At 47.0% G+C, this 27,868-nt stretch overlaps 1 protein-coding gene across 20 annotated transcripts in view; it reads left to right on the top strand.

The window, feature by feature from the left end:
- Positions 1-27,868, top strand: part of MYOCD (myocardin) — a 221,325-nt gene that overhangs the window by 103,421 nt on the left and 90,036 nt on the right. For 14 of the 20 annotated variants that reach the window (XM_040649548.2, XM_015295170.4, XM_040649539.2 and 11 more), the window contains exon 2: positions 17,858-18,087. In XM_040649548.2, the coding sequence (XP_040505482.1) occupies positions 17,934-18,087 (154 nt within the window). In that variant the 5' untranslated portion in view covers positions 17,858-17,933. Of the gene's footprint in view, positions 1-17,857; positions 18,088-27,868 lie in introns of those variants that run through there. The other 6 variants (XM_040649561.2, XM_040649559.2, XM_040649551.2 and 3 more) reach the window with 2 other exon arrangements.

Genomic DNA, 27,868 nt, shown 5'->3' with positions numbered 1-27,868 from the left:
CTGCTGTCTATTGAGAAAAGCCAATACCCTTCTGTCTGTCAGATGGCACTTAACCGCTGCTGTTATTCTAGATGAGTGAACACTTGTGTTATATTTTCCAATAGCAAAAACTGGGGTCAGCAGGGTGTCTGCTGTTTTAGCCAAATCCAGATGGGGTTTTCCTATAAACAAGTGCACACAGAATATTTATACAGGCGATGGCACCTGACGCCTTAACACTTAGGCCATCCTATTGAGTAGCCACTCATACTATAAGTCACTTCAGTGCATTAAGTAAATATTTTAATATAGCCATGTCACTGTTTATTATATAATGGCGGGGGCCCAAATCTTGCCTAATGCTTGGTTAAAAAGTCAGTTTACACCATCCTTTACAGTGAATCAAAGAATGCATAAACGGGGCTCTTTTGTTACTCAGAGTTCTGTTTACTTTACTTTTCTGTAAACCTTTTGAAACACTTGCTTATAAGAGCTGATAGAACCCAGATTTTCCCCTGGGGCTGAGGTGTTCATGATGTCGGGAAGGTACGGCACCGAGTAATCAATGGAGTTTCCACTAGGCAGACTCAGCCTTGTCCCTCACTGTCTCTTCCCAGCTCAGGTCTGAAACCAGCCTGAGATGGCATAAATGCTACCTGTGATGGAGAGGAGCTCCAGGTAGCACAGGTAGCTCTGCCTTGTAGAGACTGACCTGGCACTGGAAGCAGATGCTTCACTTACAAGAAAGCATCCCTGAAAGCTGCTTCTGCACGCTGTGATTTAGGGACCAGAACAATGTATTCATTCCTTCTTTTCTTCATTGTTTGCTTTCTTCACTCAGCTCTCCATCCCCCTAATGCAGCACCAGCACCACAGCCTCTCCCAGCGCACTGTCTTCGTTTGCTACACCCTGCAGCACGCTGCTGAGAGCCTTGTGGTCAGCAGGGATGTGTATATCTTGCCTAAGAACAGTGATCAAATAAGAGAAATCCATGCTAAGGCAGAGCAGTGACTGGGGACTTCAAAGGTCTGCCTCAGGTTCTGGCTTAGAAGAATTCAGGATGTTGCAGAGGAGCATGCAGTGCTCTCAGTCCTTCAGGCAGTCTGCTGGTCGCCCATGTGTACCTCTCAGCTCTTGTACATATCCCATGGCACGAGCTTAGTACAGTAGCCACAGCCTCTGCAGGCAGGTGGAGTGAGGCTAGGACCGGGGAAAGTCCATCCTAACCATGACATGCTGTGACAGGTGGATTGTCCTTGGGAAAGAAAAGTATGGACAGCAAGAGGGCAGGGCTGTTTGGGAAGGGGCTGTGCTTCCTTGTGCCTAAACCAGCAGCTTCCCAAGCATAGGGCAGAGCTCCTGGGTGAGCTGGTGCACAGCTGGTATGGGATGGAGGACTACGCTGCAGGCAGGGGGTTCAGCTGGCCCAGGGGTTCAGCTGCACAGACTGCGGGATGAGCCAAGCGTATGTGCCAGGCACAAATTGGCAGCAAAAGAAGTATGTGGAGCTGCTCTGCAGAGCTTTCCCAGGCAGGAAGACAGCATGGGTTATGGAATATCATGCATCCATCCTGCGCAAGGAGTTCACAGGAGCACCAATAACAGCCATGTCAGAGGAAGAAAGGCCTGCAGAACACCTGCGTGGTGTGCTCTGACCCTGGTGACAAAGGAACTGAGAGATGGGAGAGGACAGGGCCCTGGCTGAGTCATTTAGGTAGCAAGAAAATCCTTCCTCAGGCTGGTTGTTTTTCTGTGCTGTGCTGTACGTACCCACAGGGAGTCCTTACACTTCTTGCTGGCTGCTCGCTCCTTCCAGCATCTGCTTTTGGTTACTCTACCAAAACAACAAGCCTGTATGTAATTTTAAAGCATTGGTTCTGGAGCTGATATGAATCAGAAAATTACCCCTCAGCGGGTTTCTAAGGTAACCGACCTCTGTATCATCCCTGTGCATTAATGGTTGTAGCACTTAGCACCTCGGCTCCCTGGGAAGTAGAGGGGGTTTGGGGCTGACCAGGCCCAGCACCTGAGGCCACAGGTGGATCCTGGAGCCTTTTTGGAAGGAGAAGGGCCTTGTTCTTATTCTCAGGGCTCAGCTGCCCACCAGCCTTGCTGCCTGCAGCTCAGTTTCAGAACAGCGTTTAGGGATTCATGGTGTCAGATGCCTGGGGGAAAATCTGTGGCACACGGAAACTTGCCTTTGGTGGGCACTCGGTGAGCCCTGCCCCCCTGCATATCTCTGGCACCTGTGGCACTCACAGCACGTCACTCAATGGGCTGCTTCTGGCTGTCCCTGGCCCAGCTCCTGCGTGGGTCTGGGCCCACTGCTCAGGCTCCAGAGGCAGTCCTGCCCCAAGCCCAAGGCTCAGAGCCTTCAACCAGGGCACAGCTGTGCTTAACACAGCCATGCTGCTTCCAGGCCATCCGCTGGGCCATGAGGCCCTGGCACCATGTGTGAGGGAGATGTGTCACAGGAGGGTCTCTGCATGTGCAAAGACAGTTGTGTGTAGCTCTCCTGGGTACGTGGAAAAGCTGAAAAATGGTGGCTTAAGGGAAGCCTGGAGTAAGAACACCATCTCGTCCATCAAAGGAAGACCACATTTATTTTTCACCAAAGCCATGTGTTTGTAAGGCTAGTTCCTGGTTTCTGTGGAGTCCACCAAGGCATATAGCGTATGTGATTGTAATATTTCTATATTCCCAGACATACTTGCCTTTGAGGTGAGCCTCAGTCTCAATGAACCTCTTCTGTAAGAGAGAAAGCTGTGAGAGCAGGGAGGCTGACAAGTCCAGAAAGTACCACCAGGGAAAAGAAATCGTAGAACAGAGTCTCCAGAAACATATGTATTGAATAACTGAAATCCTGCAGAGCTGCTGCAGCATGCACACTGTTTCCCAGGGAGCAGGTCTCAGGGGAGACATGCAGGTGCAGCCCAGGTATGGAGAGCATAGGAACCCATAGATTTTTGCAGATGTCTTTAGATTTTGTAATTAACCTAGTGGTAGTGGAAGACTGTGAGCTAACATCTTTAAAGAGAAAAACTGCAAGAGACAGTTCACTGCGTTAGTGAGGACCAGAAAACAAGCAAGCACACAGTGCCAAGAGCTGTTCGAGGATGCTTCTCAACACACAAAGCAGTCTTGGGATGAGCATCACTCCTCTTCCAGTTCTAGAGATATATCCTGATTTAAAACCCATGTTTTCTCACTGTGTGGCTTCTGTGGGCAGGAGGAGACCCAGGAGCAGCCCAGAGCATGTTCACGATGTGTGTGTGGAATGCCAGCAGCATTTGTCACAGCACCAGGCTGCTTCCTTCACCCTCTGTGTGCACCAGGACAGAGAGCACACTGCTCTCACTCATGTGCTGCACAGATCAGAGGTGTCAGACAGAGCTGGAGAGCCATAGCACCTTGTGGCAAAGCACCTTACATTAGAACATCTTGCGGCAGAGCACCTTGCAGCCAGCTGGTAGCCCTTAGCCCACCCCCAGTTTTCTTGTCAGAAGTTGCAAAGTCCTCTTCCTGACTCATTCCCTGGTGTCCCGCTGTCCACGTACTGCTGGGGAAATGGCCCTACCAGCAGGACCACAGCTTGGGTGAGGATGGGCATCCTTCCCTGCTGTTTTTGGATTACAGCAGGATGAGTAGAGTGTAAATCCTTAATCTCCTGGGTCTCTGGCCCCCGTAATATATTGTTCTCCATTTCCCCCAGGGCAGCTTTGTTCCACTGGGTAATTGGAAAGTATTTATCTGTGTCATATTAAGAGCCATTTGGGATAATTGTGAAATTGGCAGCCCCAGCCCTCCTTTGTTTAGACCAGGGTATAATTTGGTTAATTTTAATGTTTTTTTTAACTTTGCCACAAGAAGGCGGAAATTTAGATTCCATTATTTAGCAAGTAGCTCTGAGGAATTTTGGCAGCAAGGGAGTTTGGCAGCCAAGGGATGTGGTGGGGCCAGAGATCTCCTCACAGCTTTGGAGCATTAGCTGTGCCTGGTGCATCGATCCCCATCCTGCCCTGCCAGGCCCTGAGAGCCCTTGCCACATATCTACATCCTTGCCTGATCCATGCATGTTCCTCTTTCCTGCCTGTGCTCTGCTGTGCCATGAGCTGGATTTGATGGGCAGTCATGGCAGCGCATTCGTGTGTGGAAGACGTTTTCTGGGAGAATAAAAATGAATTTACTGTGGTCAGAAGATGGATCAGTCTGTTCCCCAGTGGTGGGCATGCAGCTAGAGGAGATTACTGAATGCCTGGGGATCCTTTTTCCCGTTAAATGTTTTCTAATAATCTGTTCCTCAGAGGCTTCTTGAACCAGGCCTAACACCTGCGTTTGATGTCCTGTGATTGAAGACATCAAATACCATGTAGTATCCTGCAGCAAAGAGTTCTCCTGTTTAACTATAAACTATGTGAGAAAATCCCTCCCTTTCTTTTGCCTTTTTTTAAATCTGATGATTAAGAATGTCATCTGATGATTAAGAATGTCACTGATTTTCCCTAGTTCCTGCAGCGTGAGGAACGCTGAGCAAACATCAGTGCTGTTTGGGCCACTCCTGAATGGAAATCCTCTATGGTCTCCCACCTTCCAAGCTGAGAGTCCCGGCCTATTTTATTTCTCTTTGATCACTTTTGTCACTCCGTCTGGATTGTTCTTCTCCATGGACTTTGTTTTGCATTTGCCTTTTATCACTCAGTCACTCAGAATCTGCATATCTTTCTGTAGCTCTTCAGTGTCAGGTTTCTTTTTTAGAGCTTTGAGTAATTGGGTATTATAAGGAAAATTTCTGTTTCTGTTGCCTTATCTGTGTAACTATGCTGACCAGCACAAGCCCTAGCATGATTTCCTGTCTTCTGCCTTCATTAAAACAAACCTACCCTTTGCTTATTATTTCTGTACGCTTGTATTCTATAACATGGGCGCCACTGAAAAGTGCCTGTCTCCATCTTTGTTGGATCTTCTTTTAGGTATTTATAGGCACTGATAATATCCCCCTAAGCCTTCTCTTCTCCAGGCTGGAAAGTCCCAGCTCTCTTAGCTTCTCATCACAGCAGAGGTGCTCCGGTCCTTTTGTCATCTCAGTAGCTCACTCTTAGACTCTTACCAGTATGTCTATGTCTTCCTTGTATCGGGGGCCCAGAAAAGAACTCAGTACTCTAGGTGCATCCTCACCATTGCATCCAGGGGTACCATTGTTTGTGATGTTTCTGGGGTACTTGAGGAAATTGGAGAGATTTCCTCTCTCAGCTCTAGACACCTCTTCCCAAAGGATCCTAATGACAGGATAGAGCCAAAACCATCAGCAGGGAAACTTCACTGCATCTAGACTTGTAGCTGTGCATGTGTCCTTTACAAATTAGGCTCGGCTTCTTCAGAAAGGGTATCCAAAAAGGAATTTGGATTCAGCATGGAAGTACTGGTATTTATCCGTGTGCAGCTGTGGGATAATCATTTTTTCCTGGCATCAATTTTACTCATGATGAATGAGTCTGTACGTTCTGCATAGTCTTACTGTGTGTTTTCTGATCCTTTACCTCACAGCCAGAGAAATGAATTTTCAGGTATTTCAGAGAGTTGTGAGTCATGGCCACTGAAATAAGAGGGACGAGTGATAAGAGTGACAACTAGGCTTGGAGCTCCAGTTAATGTCAAGCCTGGTCTCTTGCAACAACCCCACCTGTACTTACCTAAACATCGCCCTTTTTGGTTACTGGCCTGGTGCTTTGAGTCTGGGTGATTTTGAAAATAAATTTAGACTGGTGGATAGATTAAATTTTCTAGCTAATAAAAGAATGACATTCTTGAACAGCCTTCCAAACTGGAAAGTAGGGGCAAAAAGCCTACATTGTTTCTAGATGGAGCTTGATAAGTTAATGGAAGGGATTTTATGATATGATAGGAATGATCCTGGAGTGAAAAATTAAATCCAGAATATTTCAGTTGCTTGTATCTTCAGAAGAATGCTAACAAGAGGCGATTATCCATTCTTGATTCTCTCTATTGCTCTATATTTTATCATCCTCATACTACAGAGGATTAGTTAGTTGTCTGAATGAATCACCAGTTTTCTTTCCCCTTAGTGTAGCTCTGGCTTCTGGAATGCAGAAAGGAGGTTGGTTGTTTTTTTCCTGTACTGTCCTGTTTTGGCTAGAGATAGGAGCTGAATCCAATACACTGCATCTCTTGTGTCACAGCACTCCTGTGTGCCTGGGTGAGGTGTGTTGCTCATGCGCTTGCAGTAACACGTTCATAGACTTGGAGCCACACAGCATTTTGTCATTAGACTGCCAGCTTCTTATGCATTTTTTTTTTTTTAATTTTTGCTGTAAGGGATACAGTGTGTGTTAGCCAGGGTTCACTTAGGAATTCACTTTTAAAAGTTCTCCAAGTGTGGAGAGAGCGGACGGATCCTGGAATCATAGAATCATAGAATCGTTTGAATTGGAAGGGACCCTTAAAATCATCTAGTTCAACTCCTCTGCAGTGAGCAGGGGCATCCACAGCTCCATCAGGTACTCACAGCCTCGTCCAGTCTGACCTCTGATGTCTCCAGGGATGTGACATCCACCACCTCTCTGGGCAGCCTGTTCCAGTGCCTCACCACTTTTACTGTAAAAAAAAATTCTTCCTGATATCCAATCTAAATCTCCCCTTCTTTAGTTTGAAACCATTTCCCCTTGCCCTGTCACAAGTGACCCTGCTGTCGCCTTTCTTATAGCCCCTCTTTAGATATTGACAGGCCACTTTCAGATCTCCCCAGACCTTCTCTTCTCCAGGCTGAACAGCCCCAGCTCTCTCAACCTGTCCTCACAGGGGAGGTGCTCCATCCCTGGAACCATTTTTTGCGGCTCTCCTCTGGATGCACTCCAACAGATCCATGTCTCTCCTGTGCTGAGGACTCCCCATCTGGATGCAGTGCTCCAGGTGAGGTCTCACAGCACAGAGCAGAGGGGCAGGATCACCACCCTCACCTTATCGGCCATGGTTCTTTTGATGGCTGGCTTTCTGGGCTGTGAGACCTTCTTTGTTCACTGAGGTTATTGTTGAGGATGAGAGCCAAAGAACGATGCCGATTCCCTAGTCCTGTGTCCCTCTTCAGTATCGAACAGTCTGTCCTGTAGCTACTTGGATCTCCCTCAGAGGTTGGATGTGCGGCCTTTCTTCAGCCCATTTTGGTTTTTTGGAATTGTTCACTCCCATGGGCACTGCTACCACGGAGCAGTGAATGAGTGACCCTCCTGCTGAGTGACATCAATCTTGGGTTCACCATGATAGCCTCTTTCATTCAAAATGGGCACCCATGTGTCCTACAGCATGCTGCAAAATCATGGGATACTTCTTTTGCCTCAAGATGGTTCCCATTCAGAACAAAAGGCTACCAATCCAAACAGGGATTGAGAGGGCCTCTCTCCTTGGCAATCCTAGGCTGATTATGATGACATGGCCTAGGCCTTTTGGTCCATATGACAACAAGCAAATCCAAGAGAATGAAGATCATCTCAGACTTAGCTACATTCAATCTGGCAGCTTCTTGGGACCCAGGACATAAAGAGTGCTTAAAACCTATAGAGGGAATGATTGAAACAGTCTTTCACACAAGTCCTAAAACCATTCCCTGTTTGTGCCAGCTCCACCCATGTTCCATTCTTGGCTTCCAGTCACAGTGTATGTGATATGAAGTTGTATAAATGAATTTTCAGAAAAATGAGCCCTGGAGACCTCTGCAGGGCTCAGCACTGATCCACAGCTGTGTCTGGGGAGTACAGGACTCTGGAGAGATGACCCTCACAGCATGGTCCTAGCTAGAGCCACTGGCCACCAGCCACTGCCCAGGTGGGGCCCTGCAGTCAGAATCATTCTAGCACAGCCTAACACTGTGGGCCTCCAGGACATCCTGAGAGCTATTCTATCCCAACCACGACCACAAAGGATGTCTATGTGCTGTTTCTGAGATCACTCGTGACTCTGATGGAGAACGTGATGGCTCTGGAATAAGGCTGCAGTGTGTGGTGGAAGTCTAACGGCTGAATAGCAACAGTTGGATGTGACCATGCACATCAGACATGTTCACTGCTCAGACCCACGACCACAGGGTTACAGAGGCAATGCACAGGGTCCATCTGGGCCTGACCCACCCAACGAGCACTGCATGGCCAGGCTCAGGTCAGTGCCTGCTGCAGTGGGAACATATTGCCTGGGTACAGGGCCTCTGCCAGCAGGCTGGGATCTTTCCCAAAGCCCTGCTAGGTAGTGGCCTTTCCCACTCACTGAATGCTCCCTGTGCCAACTGCAGCTGGCAAGGCCCCCACACTGGACCAGAGGACGTCCCAGGCACATGAACTGCCTCTGCCTCCAGTTGCACCTGTGCCTTCATCACTTTATTAATAGTGATTGTCATTTTGGGTTTGGTTTCTTCCCCTCCTGGCATCTAATAGAGAGGCATGGGCCCACTTTGCACTCATTTTCCATTTCAAATTTCTGCCATGTTTTCAGTTGTTTTGAAAGATTATATTATGTTTCTAAAATGCAACAAAATAGGAGACAAAGATCGGACAAAAACCACAAATGCCACAAAATTAGGACATGATTAAATGGTGTAACAATAGCTGAAGACATTCAAATGACAGAAGCTGCTCTACATTGGACTATGTGGGCTGAGGGACCTCAGCTGGTATTTCAGTTTGGTGCTGCAGGGTCTTTCATAGGCAAAGCAGCCTGACAAGGGCAACCTCGAGCTTTCTGACAGAGGACTGCAAGTGTGTGAGTCCAGGATAGTTCTTTTCAATGTTTTCTTTTCTGAATTCAAGGCTTAGCTATGTGAAAACACAGCCTAGATTCTGAGCATTTGTGCCCACGGCACTCAAAATAGGATGGGTAAGCCTGCTGTAAGGGCTGACCTCAGGAACTTTCCATACTTCATTGAAAGATGAAACATATTCATTTTGTGACCATCAGAGCTGTTCCTTGGCAACAGGAGCTTTAGCAGTGCCAGGATTGATGGAAACAGTGATGTTGGCAGTGTTAAATACCAGGGGGCACTTCCAGAAACCACCTTCAACAAGACCTAGTGTTGGGTCCTGCATTATGGCCACAACAACCCCAGGCAATGCTACAGATCTGGGGCAGAGTGGCTGGAAGGAAGGAGGTGGAGGAAATGTGAAGGAAAAGGACCTGGAGCTGTTGGTTGATGCTTGGCTGAACATGAGCCAGCAGTGTGCCCAGGTGGCCAAGGAGTGGCTGAGGGAATTGGAGTAGGTCACTCTGGAGAAGAGGAGGATCATAGGAGACCTCATGGCTCCTACAGCCCACTGAAAAGAGGCTGTGGCGAGATGGGGGTCAGCTTCTGCTCCCGGATAACAGAGACGGGACAAGAAGTGGTGGCCTTACGATGAATGAGGGGAGGTTCAGGTTGGAATTAACAAACATTTCTTCTCAGAAAGAGTGGTGAGGCATTAGAACTGGTTGCCCAGGGAGGTGGTTGAGTCACCATTACTGGAGGCATTCAAGAAAAAGGTTGATGGTCTAACTAGATGATCTCAGTGGTCTTTCCAACCTTAATGATTCTATGATTCTATGAAAACAAAATCATCTCAAGTAATAGTTTAGAAATAAGAGCTTCTATCATAAATCTCATCCTCCCTGTCTCCTCAGCCAATCAAGGCTGTTGGGAAGGGGGCTGACCCCAGGTGTGCAGTTCCCTACATCCAGTGTCTTGGTGGCAACCAGTATGATCTCAACATCACCAGCCCCAGCATACAGGACTTGTGACTCAGACCTGGACAATTCATGAGATTAGCCTAAAAGCACTTTTACAAACAGAACAAGCAGTAATAACAAATTTGAGGTTGATATCTGCTTTTTAGCAGATGGAATATAATTGCTTATTTTAAGATTTTTAAGTTTATTTCAAGATTGCTTTGAAAACTATAAGCATGGTCCAGATTCATAAGGAGGAGTTTTATCTAACTCAGAACTATGTGCATGTGTTGTCCAGAAATACAGTAGTATTTCCAGCAGACTATTTTGCTGGGAAATAGCCCCGGGTACATCAACAGCACTAAGAACTGGTGGTAACTGCCAGGTAGAAAATGAATTGCAGTCCGTAAGTACTGCAGACAGGGACAGAAGTACAGCAGACATGCAATGAGGGCTGGTAACCCCTGTTCCTTGCCCAGGGCTCCCCATGGTCAGGGCAGAGGCTGTGGCTGACTGTGATCACTTTTACTGTGGCTCAGCTCTCGACAAAACTTCTCCATTAGCCACACTGCACTTCTGGGAACTACTGGAGCTGTGTTGTAGCTTTGGCCAAAGAACCAGCCCTGGGACTGCCATCCATGCCTGGTCAATGCTATTGCCATGTCCAGACCTGAGTAAGGTCTGTAAAAGAGCAGGAGCTGAAGAGCTGAGACATGTGGAGTGTTCAGCTGTGTCAACATGAACACATGTTCTCTGTCCTTGACATCCAGAAATGAAATTCTACTCTTACGGCTCCTCAAAATTCCTTCAAATACCCAGCTCTCCTGTGCAGTGTGGTTGACAAGTGCTCAGGTTTTCATTCCTAACCACATCCGGAGGTGAATGTGCCAGCTCTGGTGTAGTGAGTGATGCAGGGAGAAGTTCTGTGTGCTGGGTGTGGATGTCCTGGGCTGTGATAAATGCCATTCGGAGCAAAGAAAGACTTTGTTCCAAACTGTTGTGAATCAGGAGACTCAAAGACCTTAGGATGTCCTGCTGATAGTCAGAGCTCCCGAGGGGGTTGCCTTCAGAGAGGCAATACCTGTTGCCAAAATGTCACACTGTGGCTATATCATTGGCAGCCTCACTTCCTTCTAACAGTCACCATGTCGCGCTATGTCAATCCACTGTCATTACATTTCATTTTTAAGGTTCTTCTCATTTTCTCTTTGCTACCACATCATGAAAATACTTGCAGTGCTGCACATGGTGTACCCTCACTGAATGAATACGTCACTGTGGGTGCTACTGCAATAAAGTAAATTGCTTTATATAGAGAGTGTCTGTCCTAGGATGGGCTTCTGGGTTCCAGAAATGTCCTATGAAAATGGATGCACAATCAGGGAACCAGTTCTCAATGAATTAGCACCAATGGATCTGTTCACTGTTCATACTACCTTGATCAGTTATTACAGAAGCATTTAATTTTTGTCTGGTTTTGTCCCAGATATTCTCAGCCTGTTTACATGAGCCATGGGTCCTGAGAGGATCTGGATTAATGACCTGTTTCCTAATCACCACTTCCTCTGTCATTTTTCACCACTTAAAGCTCCATTCAATGAAAAATGAAGGAGAAATCACTCCTTTTGAAAATAGCTTGAGGGGATGGGGCTGAGGGCAGAGCTGAGATGTTCTCCTGAGAACGGCCCATATCTATCATCATCCTCCGCAGGCCCAAGGCCAGGAGATGTCTTGAACAAAGACAGCTGCCATTTTCCATCACAGGACTCATTGCTGACGTCTCTGGCCCCGTAGCCTTTGGGCATCTTGTAGCAGATATCAGCACTGGGAATGTGGAGGCTGGGAAGGAGATACTACCCTAAAATCCCTGGGGGTGTGAAGAGCTGGCAAAGTTTGCTAAGTGTGGGGATCAGAATGTGACCAAACACTAGGAGAATTTGCCTTGAGTGAAGATTTTATGGCATCGTGTTCGCACGGCTTTGTTCACGGAGTCTTGGCACTGGTTCCATGCAAGACTTGCACAAAAAGCAGCATAAAATAGCTCATTGTTGGGGGGGGGTCTCCAGGCTGGTGGCAGGTTTCCTTGGTTTGTTTTCCATTCGCTGAGGAAGTCTCCTGGCTGCCTTTCCAGGCAGTTCTCCTGAGCAGAGCTCCTTGTGCAGAGGATGGAATGGTGAGCAGGTCACTGCTCCGGGGCACGGGAGGAATGTGCAGATCTGTGGGAAAGAGCCTGTGGGCTCCACACAGTGCCACTGCACTCTGCTCCATTACAGGATGGGGCTTTCTGCATCCTCAGTAGGCATGAGGGAGTTCAGTGAGGGGAATCATGCAAAGAAGACATCATCTGCAAGGAAAACAGCAAATTCATGGTTGTGGTAAATTCCCTCGCAGCCCCGGGCTGGTCTCAGAGGAGCAAATGTCTCTTGTTGTTGTGAGTGTGGGGTGAGCACTCAGAGTTCTCGTCTGCCTTGCCAGATGCGACATGGCTCGAAGGAAGACCAGGCAGGGTCCTGCTGGAACTTGTACATAGCAGGGCTTGATCAGCATCCGAAGCACAATAGTGCAAATGTCCATGGGACTTCTGCCTGCAGGAATCCAGGGCTGCTCTTACTGTCTGAGCACTGTAAACATCAGCTGGAACACACAGCGTCCGTGTTTAGTGAGATGGTTTTATCAGCAACATTCCTGCAAGCAGAAGTCCAGGAATACAAACACGCCACAACAAACACGTGAAGAATTTGATAAGGCTGAACTGCATCTCTGAACATCTCTCTCCTGGTTTTTCTCTTTGGGTATTTAAAGTTTTATGGTGGGTCAGGATTGCCTAAGAAGCACTGCACGTGCATTAGAGACAAATGTATTTACTTCCACTTCAACAGCTGACAGAGCAAACAGGAAAGCAGGGGAGGATTTAGATGGATCCAGTATCTGAGGAAATGTAAGCTCTGCTTATTTCTGTCTCGGTGCATGCAGAAGGTGGCACAGGGGAAAATATGAGAAGATGGAAAGTGAACAAGATTAGGCATAGAGGTCCATCTTGAGCAGAGAGTAAGCAGAGAGCAAAGCCATCAGTGTTGCATCACAGCAACCTAAGGGAGGGTCTGGCCTTCTGGCAGTACCGTTCACTGGGCCATTCCTGGTGGTAAGAAGCAATGTTTGTTCCAGGTGTTGTGCCTCAGCCTGTGCAAGCTGCAGGCAGGAGCCAGCTGTCTAAACATGGGGCTCATGCCTATGCAGATGATACCAGTCCAGCTACCATAGCATCTGTGTGTGTAGGGTCTGTACCCTGACTGTCAGCGAGGCACAAGTATCCCAAGTTGTTCTGCTCAGCAACTGATCATACCCAGAGTGCTGCATGGTTAGTGTGACAGATGCTACTCTAAGGACACTCATCCTTTTCTTACTCTTTTTCTTTCTTTTTTCCCCCCCACTTCTTAAAAAACAGTTTTAATCTTACTGGTTTTGTTAATATTTACTAAGAAGAGGTTAAAAATTTTTAAAGATTAAAATATTCTAAAATTATACTGTGAAAATTCATGACTGACCCGCTACCCTTTTTTTTACTTTTTTTTTTCCTCATGTTTATTTTATCCCCATTTGGGATAAGGAAAAATTATAAAAATCACGGAAAGTTTTGCAGTGTGGGAAAACAGTTCCTTTCCAACTCTGACAAACCCAGAGTGTTGTGCAGAGCCTGAGGCTACATGTATAGGTGGGTGGGGGCTTGAGCTCTTCCTCCAGCTAATGCTGGGTGAATTCAAACGGCACTTGTTGGTGTCTGTGGGCATTGCACCATCTGGGGAGATGGGGGAATAGGTGAGCACCCTGGCTGGGTGTGTTACTGCATTACCTCCCGCTGCAAGAGTGGGAGGAAGGCTTTGTCCAAGGGTGTCACAGCCACCTTTCAAGTCACTGATCCAGGGGCAGAAAAGTATCCAAGGGATGCAGGGCTCAGGCTCCAGTTCAGCATCCATCTCCAGCCTCGGGGATGCCATGGTCGGTATGTTTTCTCTCTCTTCTCCATTAGTGTTGAAGGGTGGTGTCCCCATGCCTTCAGCTTTGGCAGAAAGAGCACTAGGAAGTGCCAGTGAGATGCACGTATGGCATCTGATGGGGAGTCTGTGGGTTTTCCTGAAAAGCCATACATGAGATGAACTGTCTGGCCATTGCAGGTCTGCCTGATCTACCCCAGGAAACGATCTGACTAGGCAGGATGTGCTCATGGTACTCCTTCCAGCCCAACAAGGGTAGCTCTCAGGAGAAACTAGATTTAAGTGCCAAAGCCCTTGGGAAAGGGATGCAACCTGAACCCCATCTGAGCCTTTATTTCTGGGCACACATAGAATTATTGAATTGTAAAACCATCGAGGTTAGAAAAGACCTCTAAGATCATCTAGTCTGACCATCATCCCATCCCCACCATGCGTAACAAACCATGTCCCACACTGCCACATCTTCACATTCCTTGAACATCAAGAACTCAAACACCTCCCTGAGCAACCCGTTCCAATGCCTCACCACTCTTCCTGACAATAATTTTTTCCTAATATCCAATTTGAACCTCCCTTAGTGGAACTTGAGGCCATCACTTCTTTTCCTATCACTGTTACCCGTGAGAAGAGGCCAACCCCCATCTTGCCACAACCTCCTGTCAGGGAGTTGCACAGAGCGATGAGGTCTCCCCTGAGCCTCCTCTTCTTCAGACTGACCCATCCCACTTCCCTCAGCTGCTCCGCATAAGATTTGTGCTCCAGATCCCTCAAGACCCATCTGGACACCTACCTGTGCGACCTAGTGTAGAGTACCTGCTTTAGCTGGGGCAGTTGGACTCTATCTCTTGATGTCCCTTGCAATTCTGTGATTTTGCAACCCCTGCAATTCTGTGATTCTGTGAAGTCTAGGTAGACTAAGTCAAGAGGTTTTCCCTCTTCCACCAAGCTGATCACTCGATCACAGAAGGAGATCAGGTTGGTCAAGCAGGAACTGGCTTTTGAGATCCCATGCTAGCTGGGCCTGATCCCCTGGTTGTCCTGCACATGCTGTGTGATTGCACTCCAGCTCACATTCAACCTGAATGCCTGCTGGCACAACTTCAGGCCATCACCTCTTGTCCTGTTGCTGTTACCTGAGAGAAGATGCCAATCCCCACCTCTATGCAACCTCCTTTCAAGCAGTCATAGAAAGCAATAACTTCTCCCCTAAACCTCCTCCAGACTGAACAATCCTAGTTCCCTCAGCTGCTCTTCTTGTATCATCAGACTTGTACATCTACAGGGAAGCAGAACTGATCCTTGTGAACCAAGCCTCAGCTCCAGAGGATAGCCAGTGTTGTGGAAGTAAGCACCTACAGGCTACCATGGTAGTCCAGCTTTATGAATTTAATATTTATAGGCAGAAAGAGATGGGGGACAGCCTGTACTGTGTACGGCCTTGCAATTTATGTGTTGGCAGTAGTGGTTGATGGGAGATGTGCTCTGAGGCTCAAAAGTGTGCTTAAGCTTTATAAATACAATCAGTTCAGGCTGAAGTGAGTGAACAGTGTGGAATGTTTTGAGGCCAAATTTGACTTCAGAAAAAAAAAAAAAAAACACCATTGAACCAGTGGTACTTGAGTGTGTTGTGAAAGCATGCATGGCCGGGGCCGCAGCGTGACCTCCTGGCTCAGGCAGAAAGGACTTCGGTACAATCACTGCAAATTAAAATGTTGCATATGCTCTGAGTGCAAAAAGATTGTACACAGTGCCTGGAAGAAGCCTTCCTGAAAGACTCTTGCCTCTGCTGGTGGTCTTGCAGCTTCAGCACTGGATGTCTGGCTCACGCTCTCTATTTTTCAAAAACATTAATAATAATAATCCATATAAAACTGTCATATTGGTTCAACATGTACGTCACCAAAGCCCCGACTAATTTATCAAAGATTTAGTGTTCAGTTGAACAAAGTCTCATTTTTGTAAGCAGATGCAGTTTGCTGGATTGTCCTGTCATCACCCACTATTCCACTGGAAAGATGCATTATATCAGCAACTTCTAAAAGTTAAAAAATGTACATTTTAAAGTAGTAATGTAAACACTTATTGCATGCTCCACGTTAGTCATGAATTGAATAGAAAGCTTTGGAGATAACGCTGCCAAAGTGGGTCTACAGCCCTACAGCCGCCAGTGATGGGTGTACAGCAGTGGGGATGGGGCAGTGCACAGCAGTCACACCACTAGAGAGAACACGAGATGCCCAAGGGAGCTAAAAAATGCTCACTTGGACTTGGAAACTGAGAACATCAGTTCAAAGATTTGGTGTGCAACAAGGCTCTGGCCCATCTGGGTGCCTGCAGGGCTGTTTCCAGGGCATGGCCATGTGTAGTATGTAGCATGACAGGCCTTGGTAGAAATTATTGTGCTTAAGAGATGGGGAAAGGGCTGCAAAGATCAGTGGGAAATGCAGTGGTGGGAAGCACAAGGAAGAAGAGAGGGACTGGTGAGGGGTTTTGCCCACGTAAGGACTGGAATCTGATTGAGCAAGGTTCTGCATTTTATTTCAGAGCCCAGCCACCAGGGCTGGGTAAGGACACAGTCAGTCCCAGGGATGTCCCATCTGCAAAGCGATAAAGAGATACAGGCATTTCCTGTATCTCTTTACAGGGAATACACGGAATTCTATTCTGTAATACTCTATTACAGGGAATTCCTCTCTGAACACTGCATGGGCACTGCATGAACTCATAGAATCATAGAATCATGTGAGTTGGAAGGGCCCTTAAAGGTCATCTAGTGCAACCCCCTTGCAATGGACAGTGACACCCACAACTCCATCAGGTGCCCATCCAGCCTGACCTTCAGTGTCTTCAAGGACAGGGCACCCACTACTCCTCTGGGCAGTCTCACCTGGCAATGAAATGCAACACAAAGCAGGACAGATGGACACAGATTGACCTGCTGCCAATGGGACGTGGCCGGGGCAGTGGTGAGGGCAGGCTGGAATGGGCAGGGAGGTGGATGGAAGGAGAAAGCAGATGGCAAAATCTGAGTGGTTCAGGGTAGGAAGAGGGGTGTGAGAAAGTCCTGGCATACATAGCATGGAGGAGATGGTATCGTATACAACACACTATTCTTACTTCCTTATACAGTAAATTGGTAAGTTTTTTTGTATTAAATCAGATTTTATCACTGAATCAATCTTGCACTTTTCTATTCTTGTTCTCTGCAAATGACCTTTTTTAGCTCTCCTCAGCTCTTTCCTGATGGGACTCATTAGGAGCTGGTGCTGATTTTTACAGGCATTCACTTTCACTTAGCATCTGGATGGGCTTTTTTTTTTTTTTTTCGTTTGGACAAAACAGTTTATTGAAATGATTCTTGAAGCTTTGTGCTGCTGCACTTAATGTCAGCAGCTCCTCCCGGGTCATGAGCATGCAAAGACTTCTGGCGTGAGCTGGATCCTTCCCTTCCCTCCAGTGAGGTATTAGTGCCACCAAGGGAAGCTCCCTCCTTCCCTAAATGTTTTGTGGGAGTTTTCCTGAAGCATTTTGACAAACCCTGCTTAAAACTCATAGTAGAACAATGTAGTAAACAAACAAACCTTCTTGTCCTTCAAGAACTCTCAAAAACTCTTACCTAACCTGGTGAAAATCTTCATAAAGACTTTAACTCCACCATGTATGTTAATCAAAGAATAATTTTGTATGCATATTTCACTTTGCAGGGTGTTGGTGCGTGTTCTGACATAAGGGCTAGCTGCTGTTTGCTGTTTCTCTTGCTGCCTGTACCATGCAATCAGCAGCCTCTTCTGTGCTGTGTGCACTAATTCCATCACCCAGTTTGCTCAGCTAACCATAGCCTTACATAAAGAAAGGTTGTTCTCCATTTATAGATCTGTTCTGCATTTCAAACAGTTCAAGTGCTCTCTTAGGCAGATTCCCCATGACTGTTTTTTCACAACACCCCTGGCTTTCTGCAGATATCCGGTGCTTATGGTTGGAAATTTGTCCAGCAGAGCAGCCAAGGATGCAGACCCAGCAGGCACGGTGGACAGAACCAAGCAGGCAGTAACAAATCCTGAAGCCTTCCTCTGAAATGATGCTAACGCATGTCTGTGGTCTGACTGCTTTACAAACACCAGTCTTCATTCACCTTCCTGAGGGCTGTCTGGGAGGTTCGTTCTTACCTGCTCTTCTTCTCTTCCAGAGGTCGCTTTGGTGTCTGGTTCTCCATTTGAGCATCCAAAGTGGAGCAGTCAGAATCTGGACCGGTCCATACAGGCATGGTGATGAATGGTGTGATCAAACAGGATCGCTCGGACCACAAAAATGCACCAAGTGGAAATGAGGAAGAGAAGGCACCCAAAGAAAAGGCAGCAGGGGAAGTGAGGGATGGCACCAAGCTCCAGCCACCCCCCTTTGCGGAGCGGAAGAATGGTGAGTGCCTCTCAGTGGCAGCAGGAGTGGGAAACTGAGCGTGCACAACTGGATCAGTGCTGAGTAGCATTACTTGCATGTGCTGGGTTGTGGCTCATCATTATTTATTTCAGTGGTGTTTTTGAAGGTATTTCTGGTGGCAACATTTTAAGATTTAATGGAAGTGGATCCTCAGTTCAGTATTTCTTGTGCTTAAGCACTGCTGTCAGCCATGAGGTAGTTGTTATGCTCTTTGCATCCAAGTACTTGCTATAATTTGGGGCTGAAATGAAGCATTTCAAGGTCTTAGGAAGAAGCTGATGTTCTGATGATAATAATGGAATTTGTTGGGGTGTAAGTGTGGTGTGAGGTTGGTCGCATACTGATAGACTTGTTCTGCTCTCATAGAGTTCTGGATACTTCAAGTAATCTCATGTTCAGCAAATTTGCTTCAGATCAGTGAACTTGGCCTGGGCCTCTGCAAGGATCATTTTTGTTTCCTTGGCCATGTGTCCAGAAACTAGTTGTGTTGGCAGATGTTGATCCAGGTTTCAGAGGAGATCTGTTGGAAGAAGGCTGATAGAAAAAGAACACAGTTCAGCCTATGCAAAGGATATTCAGGCTGAGGAGCTGTTTGCCGTTTCTTTCAGGCAACTGTATAATATAAGAAATGGAGAAAATTCCACTTTGTGCACTGTAGGGCTTTCAATATTAAGAGTTCAAAATACCATGCAATGTGAAAGTGCAGCTTGAAGGCACTATTTTTGCTTTGTGTCTCTGATTGTTTGCATTATTGTACAGGACCCAATTTTTCTCAATCACTATAAATCAGAAATAATCCAAATGATGTCATCATGGCAATGTACTGGTGTCAGGCTGGAATAACACAGCAGACAATCAGGCCCAGACTCTGCCCATAGTCAGATTAAGTCACACCAATGAGTGCACTTTTTTCCTGCAGTCTCAGATATCGAAGTATTCTTAAGATAACATGATACCAAAGGCAACAATGATGTAGACCGGTGAAAGGACAAAGTTAAGACTGCCTGGTGATGCATAAAATTCATATTTCCTCTGTAGCTTTCCAATTCTTGTTACTTGGAGACTCATGCCATGCATGGCCATCAGCTTGGTGGTCCATCAGGACATGGCTCCACTCCTGCATGTGTTGTTTGCACAGTATGGGCAGCCCTCCAGACCTTTTCTCTCCTCCTTTTGCTGTTTTCTTTAGCACATTCAGATAATGTGAGGGCTTGGCTCTTCCTACTGACCCTGTTTAGGAACAGCCATCTCCCTTCATCTCACATAATCTCAGGAACAGGTGGGCCTGCCAAGAGTCACACATCTTGTGTGATGCCCAGGCCTGCCTTTGATGTCATGTTCCCTGCTGAGACAGCTCCTGCTGGGCTTGTGGAGTCACCCGATGAGCATTCAGCAGGGAAATGAGGATGGCATCCCCAGCTCTGCAGGTGATCCTCTGCAGTGGTATACAGCAGTCACCTGCCTTTGCCCTGAAAGCCACCACAGAGTCCTGAAGCAGATTTATACCGTTGAGGCAGAGCCTCCTTGTCCAGCTTGGTGCCTTTCATTGGGTTGTCACAGCAGGGACTTGCCATCCTGTCTCCTGTTGTAGGATGGAGGGTCAGTACCTGTGAGATTGCTGTGGGGAAAAAGAACAAGTCGCTATCTGCTTGTTTCCAAGCGCTATAAAGGTTATCTGTGCAGATGTATTTACCATTCTCCTCCACCCCACAAAAGCTTGGAGGAAAGCAGCAGGAGGGAGCAGGGATCCACCATCCAAGACTATACCACTGAAGGGGACAATGGCTGAGGATGATGAGAAGGAAGGGAATGTGAACACCATCTGTAGCTGTCAGTCCTACTGCGTTTCATCTCATCACCTCTGAGGAGACTGGGTGTCCCATGCTCTTCCCAGTGAGCCCTCCAGCTGGTGATCTGTGGGGTTCAGTGCCCTTGGGCAGACACCCACCTCCCAGGGGCACTGCTCCTCAGAGCTCCTGCCTGAGTCTGAACTTTCAAATCACAGCCTTTATTTGACTTAACTTTGATTTAATGAAAACAGTCTAGCTAGAATATCTTCAAATAGGAAAATAGTCTTTTTAACTCTTGTATTATTCAGAAATGGCTAAGGAGATTTCATTTAAGTTTGTAAAAATAAATCACCTTTGAGAAAGGAGATAGCCCATCCAGCAGGACCTACAAAAACCTGGGACTGGATGCATGCGCTCAGAACAGAGGATACTGGTACATAAACACTGAGCAGGAATCCTGACACCTGCCTGCCCAGCTCTTTCCCAGTCTCTGTCCCTTCTCTGCCCCTGGAAAGATACACTGTCAGACTGTCCTTCTGCCATGACATACTAAAATTGTGCCCAGTCCCATAGGCCATGGTGTTTAAATGCTCAATGACATCTCCTCCTAAGTTCTGGGCTACACTGGCCTGAACTGAGCAGAGCTATGAACAGCTGTTTTGGAAGAGCCTAAGGAAAACATGGCTGTGGGCCTTTTGAAAGTCACTAATAATACTGGATTTAGAGATGAGCTCTACTAGGCCTCCCAGCATAGCCACTGTGTATGCACCTTGGCTGAGTACTACGAGTTGTTGCACTTTGCCTTGCCAAGAGAGGTCATTTTGAGCTCAAGGCAACTTCACCCTCAGCAAATGTTCCACCCAGCCTCAGTCATGAATTGAGTTGCCTACTGGTGAGATAAGAGTTACTGACAATACTTTAAGCAGCCTCATGATTCATAAGCTACTTTTCCCTTCCAGGTCCACCTAACCTTCTTGGGTCTTGACACTGGGGCCAGTGATAGCATTCTAAAGAATCAATGACCCAGGGTCATTTTCTTCAGGATAATATCCTGCTTTGCATCCAATCTCATCTCATCTCATCTCATCTCATCTCATCTCATCTCATCTCATCCCACCATGCTGCACACCTCTACTTTATATGTGGCATCCATACCATGGGAACACCTGTACAACACTTTTCTCTGCTCATCTTCACTGGTTTGCATCAAAACTATCCTTACCCTGTCCATCTCCTATGTGATTCTCTGCACACCTCCCTAGGGGAGGTAGTAAGAATGCAAGCCCTATGAATCACTATAGCCAAGCATCTCGGCCAGTGTCAATTTGGCCAGGGAGATTTCAGAAAGAATTTGTGGTACCTCTTGTAATCACAAGTAGGGACGAGAGGACATGAAGGAGCTACTTGCTATCAAGCAGCTCCTCAAGAGCTGTTTCAATACACATGCTCAGTGTGCAAGGTGTTGGGCATCTTCTGGTACAACCAGATACAGCAAGGTCCTTGGTTCAGTGTTGCAATCCCTTGTTCCCAGCCTCTAGAACTCCAAGATTGAGATGTATTTCAGTTAGAGAGTTACCTAAATATGAGTTCTATCTGATCTGATGAGGTTTCTCTGCCTTCCCTTCTCAGAATGGACTCAGTTCCCTCGGGAGGTTTCCACTTCTCTCCAATGACTGTTGGACTTTACATGACCAGCTCTGGCTGAGATGTGTTGGGGAAGAATTTAATTTTACCCATTTGTTTCTCCAAGTGTATCAGTGTGTAACCATGCCTGATTGTCAGAGCTTCGGCTGCAGGCTGTGTATCTGGTCTGTAGGCATGGAGCCAGAGGCTGCTAGCTGGAAAGCTGCATGAGATGGACCCTACCACTGCTGTTTAGGCAGTTGCATTTAAGAGAACTGAAGAGTTCCCCTTGTGCCTACTCCAGTTCAGCAGCATTTGCTAACTGCTCATAATGTTTCCACATAGGTTTCCCATTGCTGATTTTGGAAAATAATGTAGTTAAACTCTTCTGTTTATTTGTATAGTGAAGTAGACCCTCTGACCACCAGCTCCTTTAGCCCCTTGCAACAAAGGGGAGGATTTTCAAGTGCCCATCTGGTTTGTGTTTAATGTAATGTGCAGAAAGGTTGCACATTTTCAGGGCCCATGTTCATAAGTAGTAGATTGTACAACAGTTTATTACACAAATGGAGCTTTTTATTGCAGGGCTTTGTTGAGCTGCCAGTTGGGATAAAAAAAAAAGTAACGTGCTCCATAGTCCCTATCAAGGAAAATTAAAGCATTAAATTCTGCTCAAACTATCAGCCATTGGTGAGCTGGTAATCAAATCCAGAAAGGCTAGTGGGAGGTCAAGACTTTTTTGCTCTTGGTGTTCTTGAAGCAACAACTATTATGAAAGACATGTAAGTGAAGCAAAAATAAAGAAGAGAGAGATGTCTGACCCAGAAGTCATCACAACATCAGGGTGCACAGACCAGAAGAGGAAAGATATCTGCAGGTTTGGGGGAGAAAACCCTGAACAGTCCTCTCAGCTTTTCTGGTGAGCATGTGTTTTAGTTTAATTCTATATTGGAAAGGTTATTAAATTACTATCTAGTCCCAAACAAAATCTATCCCTTGTTCCACATAGGCAGGTACGAGGTGTATCTACATGAAGATTTTCCAAATTACCTTTGGATCCAAATCAAATAAATATTGCAAACATTGTATTGAACCCAGGTGATATCTAATCCACAATGAAATATCAGCCTGCAGCCTTGAACCGCACAGCCCAGCTTTAATGCCACTTAAATCAGAATGTAAGAACTAAAAGAATTCCAGGAATCCAATGATATAAACTGTATTTTTAGAGCTGTGAGTGACTTGTGAAACACTGCAGTGACTAAAGATAGCACAAGCAAGGTTTTCCATGATTTATCACAAGAACGCTCACAGTAAGTTAAAGCACCGAATGTTGTGATAGCAGCACCTACATGCTGGCATGGTTTCAGGACGAGTCATTCACAACATATTTGTCACAGAGCACAATTTCCATAACAGAGTTCGGAGCTGCGTCTCACTTGCACAAGCACCTCACACATCACTCTTCTATTAAGCCCTGAGAGGTTCATTTGTTTCTAGAATCTGTGTTTTTTCTTTAACACAGGCAGGTGGGACCTCACCTGCTGCCACACTTCAGAAGTCTCCCAGGTTCTCAGTCTGGATGAGTGACTGAAGCAGCAGCAGAAGAGGAGGGCCCTGCTGTGGACCCAGTCGGTCCTTGTCCTGCTCTGTTCCCTGTTGGCCATCTGGAATTTAGGTGTCACTTAAACAGGAGTTCATTGAGGGACCCATCACTCCTCCTTGGGGGTCTGTGTTGCTCTGTGCCCCACAGAGGCTGGGTAGGACCTTCTTTTCCTGAGCAAAATATCTACAAGGGGTCATTTTAAGGATAAAGTCATGGCAAACATTTCCTGACACCTCATGATCAGCTTTGTTCTTGGCTCCTGGCCCTTGCTAGCTGCAGTCAGCAAGGGTAAAGGAATTGGCTGGTGGAGAGCAAGCTCTGCTGCAGAACTGTTTTCTCCCAGCTTCTGATGCACAGGCATGCTTGCAGACATAGCCAACCCTGCAAAGCTGTCCCCCCACAGGCAGGTGCACCTCTGTATCCTGCAGCCATGTGTCTGATAGACTAAGAATTATCTCGAGTCTTCTTTTCTCGTGTGTGAAGTCCCACATTCACATTTTCGTGGTCCTTATCATTGCATCTCCACTGACTTGCTCACCAGGGATGTGTGCTGAACCAGCTCTGGAGAAGCTTCCACAGGTGACCCCATCTTGTTGGTTATCGCAGCTTCAGTACTGCGAAGCACCATGGTGCTGAGGCTCAGCAGGTCCTCCATTATCTTCACTGGGACCATTCTTGGGGTGAGGCCGCAGTCTGCCTGTGTGTCCCCCTGGCCAGGACCATTGCTCAGCACCCAGCAGGACTGGATTAGGTCGTCTGGGAGTTGGAACTTGATGATCACTGGGGTCCCTTCCAACCCAAGCCATTCTATGATTCCATGATTCTGTGACTGAGCCTCTGGGATCCTGGATCTTCTGACACCACCACCAGACCAGCATTCAGTATCCATGCTCTGCCTGTTGTCCTCTCTGGTAGCAATGCCTCTGATAAAATAGTGTCAGTAAGTATAAGATTTCATTTCCCTGCTTCAGTGGGGCAAGAGCACTCATGTCTCCATGCTGAGCTTCAGTTTTTTGTTTCACATCATTTACAGTTGTGGTTCTTCCTGTGTTGCTTTCTCTATCTATGAGTATTTCTGGAAACAACAAGGATATTTGCAACATTATAACAAGCAAGCATGTGCATACCCAAGTATGAAATCTAGCGGGGAATAGTAGGAAAAGGCATCTTCTAGTTGGTTATTCTCTCACTGTCTACTTATCTCTTTCTCTCTTACAGAGGACTTGTTGCACTTATATTGGATATGTGAAATTGGTCTGTCTGTGGTCTTGCAGGTACTGAATTGCACATGGACAGTAAATCCTTTGAAAACAATTAAATGTAGATGTTATCTCTGACTCAGGAGCTCTCTGACTACAGACACTTTTTGCCCATTATTACTCTCTTCCTTTGGTCACTCTTAAGACATAGACCGCTGTGGCCATTTTCAGATTCTCACCTGGAAATCATCTCTGTCTGGATCTGTTGGCTGGAAACAGAAGTTGGGTGCATTTTGGCTAAGAAATGAAGCTTGAATATTTCTTCAGGGTGATCTGTCCATTAGGCCAGCTTACCTAGGGACTTAGTGTAAGCTGCAGCACTTGAACTCCTTCAGCTCAAATTAGTGGGTTCCTTCCAAGTGGTCCATTCCTATGCAAAAAGAAATCACAAATTTAGGCAGAAACCTCAAAGAAATTTTCTCTGGTGCTTGCTTCATATTTGGTTTCCTGTTGCTCTCATTTGGAGCAGGAATCCCAAAGGAGTCACAGAAGGCTGTCATAGGAGACACGAAGTACCGTAGACTTCATTGCAATTAAAAGAAAGTCAGCCTTGCTCCACCTCAGCACATTTCAGCAGATCTGTCACTGCTGACACAGATAGCCTTTCAACTAGTGCTTTCATAGTACTGGAAGGAGAGGAAGAGGTGGTGACGGGTCACAGTTTTTAGTGGGAGATCACCAAGTCATAAAGGTCTTATGGATAGCACCATTAAATGGGTGGGGTGCAGTCGACACACCCAAGGGATGGGATGCCATCCAGAGAGACCCAGAAAGGCTGAGCATTGGGCCCAGGGGAACCTCAGGAGGTTCAACAAATCCAAGTGCAAGGTCTGCACCAGGGTCATGGCAAGACCCAATAGCAATACAAAGTGGGAAATGAAAAGATTGAGTGCAGCTCTGCCAAAAAGGACTTGGAGGCACCAGTGGATGGCAAGCTGGACATGAGCCAACAATGTGCCCTCGCAGCCCAGAAAGAAGGGGAGATTTAGAATATGGTACTGAGGCACTGGCACAGATTGCCCAGAGAGGTCATGGATGCCCCACCCCCGGAGACACCCGAGGTCAGGCTGGACGGTGCTCTGAGCACCTGATGGATGACATTTGGTCCCTTCCAACTCAAACGATTCTATGATTCTATGATCAGAAACACTGAAGAGAGGATCATAAATGGCACCTTCTGTCCTTGAAGAGAACGAATGTATGAACATACTGGAACAAAAGATGTTTCCAGTTAATGTACCATCTGTGTTAGATTTGTCCATTCACAAAGAGGAAACAGATATTTTCACTCTGAATGGGGTTTTAAATTATGAGGCAACAAGGAAAGTAAATACGTAAGTCCTATCTGCGTCTGTGTGCGCAAGTGTTTGTGAGCGTGGACGTGCACGTGTGCGTGCAGAACCCTGCAGGCAATTTGCTCCGAGCTGTCTGACCTCTGCACAATTCACAGAGGAACGGCGCAGAAACCACACAACACCAACATCATCCTCACAACATTCTCTGTGGTGCCGTGCAAGCTCTTCTTTTAACAAACTCCATGGAAATTGTCAGCCCTGGAAGCAGTACACAGTGAAGTGTAGGTGGTCCTGGTGCGTGCTGAGAGCCATGGTTAGCTGGGGTCATGATGGAGAGTCATGGATAGCTGGGGAGCACCAGAAAGAGAGGTGGGACAGACACAGAGCTTGCTCCCACACCCGATCTCCAGCCAGGAAGGTCTCTAGGTCTCATTCCTGCCCACAGCAATCCTGTGGCAATAGCTCAGCCTGCTCTGGTGCTCCCTTGTGTGCCCATCGCTCTGTTGGTGAGACAAGCAAGAGCTCCCAGGGGAGCAGATGGGCTGCCCTCGCAATCCATTCCCATGTTTCTTGCTGTGGATCCGGCTTTCTCAGGGCTGGTTTTGGGTGGGTGTGGAGGGCACTTCCAGGAATCCATCTCCAGTCCCAGTGCTGCATCATCTTCTGGTTACATCTGGCACAATATGTCTATGCAGATGTTTAGCACTGTGGCTGCTTCCCAGTATTTTGCTGGGGTGGTGTTTGGAGAACAGCTCCATGGATGGGAAAAGGGCTGTGCAAACCAGCTCATGTATTTTAAAATGAGAAGAGAGGAAGCTCACAGCTGTGTCTTTGTTATATATGCATTTAGGGTCAAATCAGGCCTCCGTTTCTGGCTTGGACATAAAGAATACTGCAGGGAGAAGGCTGCTCATTCTGAGGCTGCTGAGCAGCAGCAAATCTCTCCATAGCTACTGCTGCAACCCTGGGGCTATACAGACATTGCTTCTCCTGCACAACAGCTCCCAGAAGGAACAGGAAATCTCTGCTGCCTTGTCTTTATTTCCTTGTCCTCCTAAATCCTGCTGCTCAGAGGCTGGAGGCTACGATGTGGGGACACAAGAGGTCAGTGTGGGTACTTCACCGGGCTCTTCTAGGGGCTGGGATAAGACCTCTGCTTTCCTTACCATATGGCTACAGTTTCTGCTTTCCCACCTTTTTGATGCCACCTTCTGCCCTGTCTCCCTGTGCTCTACTTTGGGACTGGGAACATTTTGGTAGTTGAGGTCTTGGCTGTGCCATGGGTCACCTCATACCCAATTGTGCTGTGTTGCTGCTACTTTATTTCCCTGGATTTTGCTGGTTGTTTCTTTACAGTAAGGAAGGAAATCATCTCAGTGAGTTCCCTCTTAAGGCTTAGTAATTACAGTACTTTGACACCCGTCACAGAGGAAGGATCAAAAATCAAATGAAGATCCTGGAGATTCTGCAAATAAATCACCATCTGTGAGTAACTGTGAAGCACACAATGCCGTTTGCAGAAATGGCAGCAGCTGTCTCAGCATCCACAATGTCATCTCTTGCAAGGCTGCAGGGAGGGATGTGCTTTAAGAGCATGAACTCTCCCAGCACCACTGTGCTCACCACACTCACCTTCCTGCTGCTGCTGGGTGGTCCTGCAAAGACCTGCAGGAGGCACTGACAGAGCTGCAGGGGCTGACCATGCAGTTGCAGATGGCTTTTAGAGCTCCAGCACACACTGCTGTTACCCATGAATGCTGAACGCTGATGGGCTTGAGGTAACAAACTTTGATTTGTTCCTTTTATGGGTGCTTCTCCCAAAGCCACAGTCCCACAGAGCTCATACCAGATGTGAAGCGCTCCTCTGGCCAGCGAGCAGCATGCAGGACAATAGACATTGTCCTCAGCGGTATGTCGTTTAGCCAAGGATGGCTGAACTGGTCAGGATGCAAGAGATTGTTTGGAAATGTGAAAGTAAACACTGAGCAGCGCTGCTCACACCAAGGCGTAGCTTCCAGCTACCCTGGGATGCTAAAGACAAGAGGAAAAGAAGGGGCCAGGATGTATATAGGCACTACTAATTATGAGATGGCATCAGAAGGCTGGCCAAGCAGCGCATCCATAAAACCTGGCAATGAGCCCCTGTGTTTGCAAGGGGAATAGGAGCGAGAAGCGCTGCAAGACCAC

Source organism: Gallus gallus, chromosome 18 (genome assembly GCF_016699485.2).
Source record: "Gallus gallus isolate bGalGal1 chromosome 18, bGalGal1.mat.broiler.GRCg7b, whole genome shotgun sequence".
Taxonomy (NCBI): Eukaryota; Metazoa; Chordata; class Aves; order Galliformes; family Phasianidae; genus Gallus; species Gallus gallus.
This window is presented reverse-complemented; position numbering and strand designations above follow the sequence as displayed.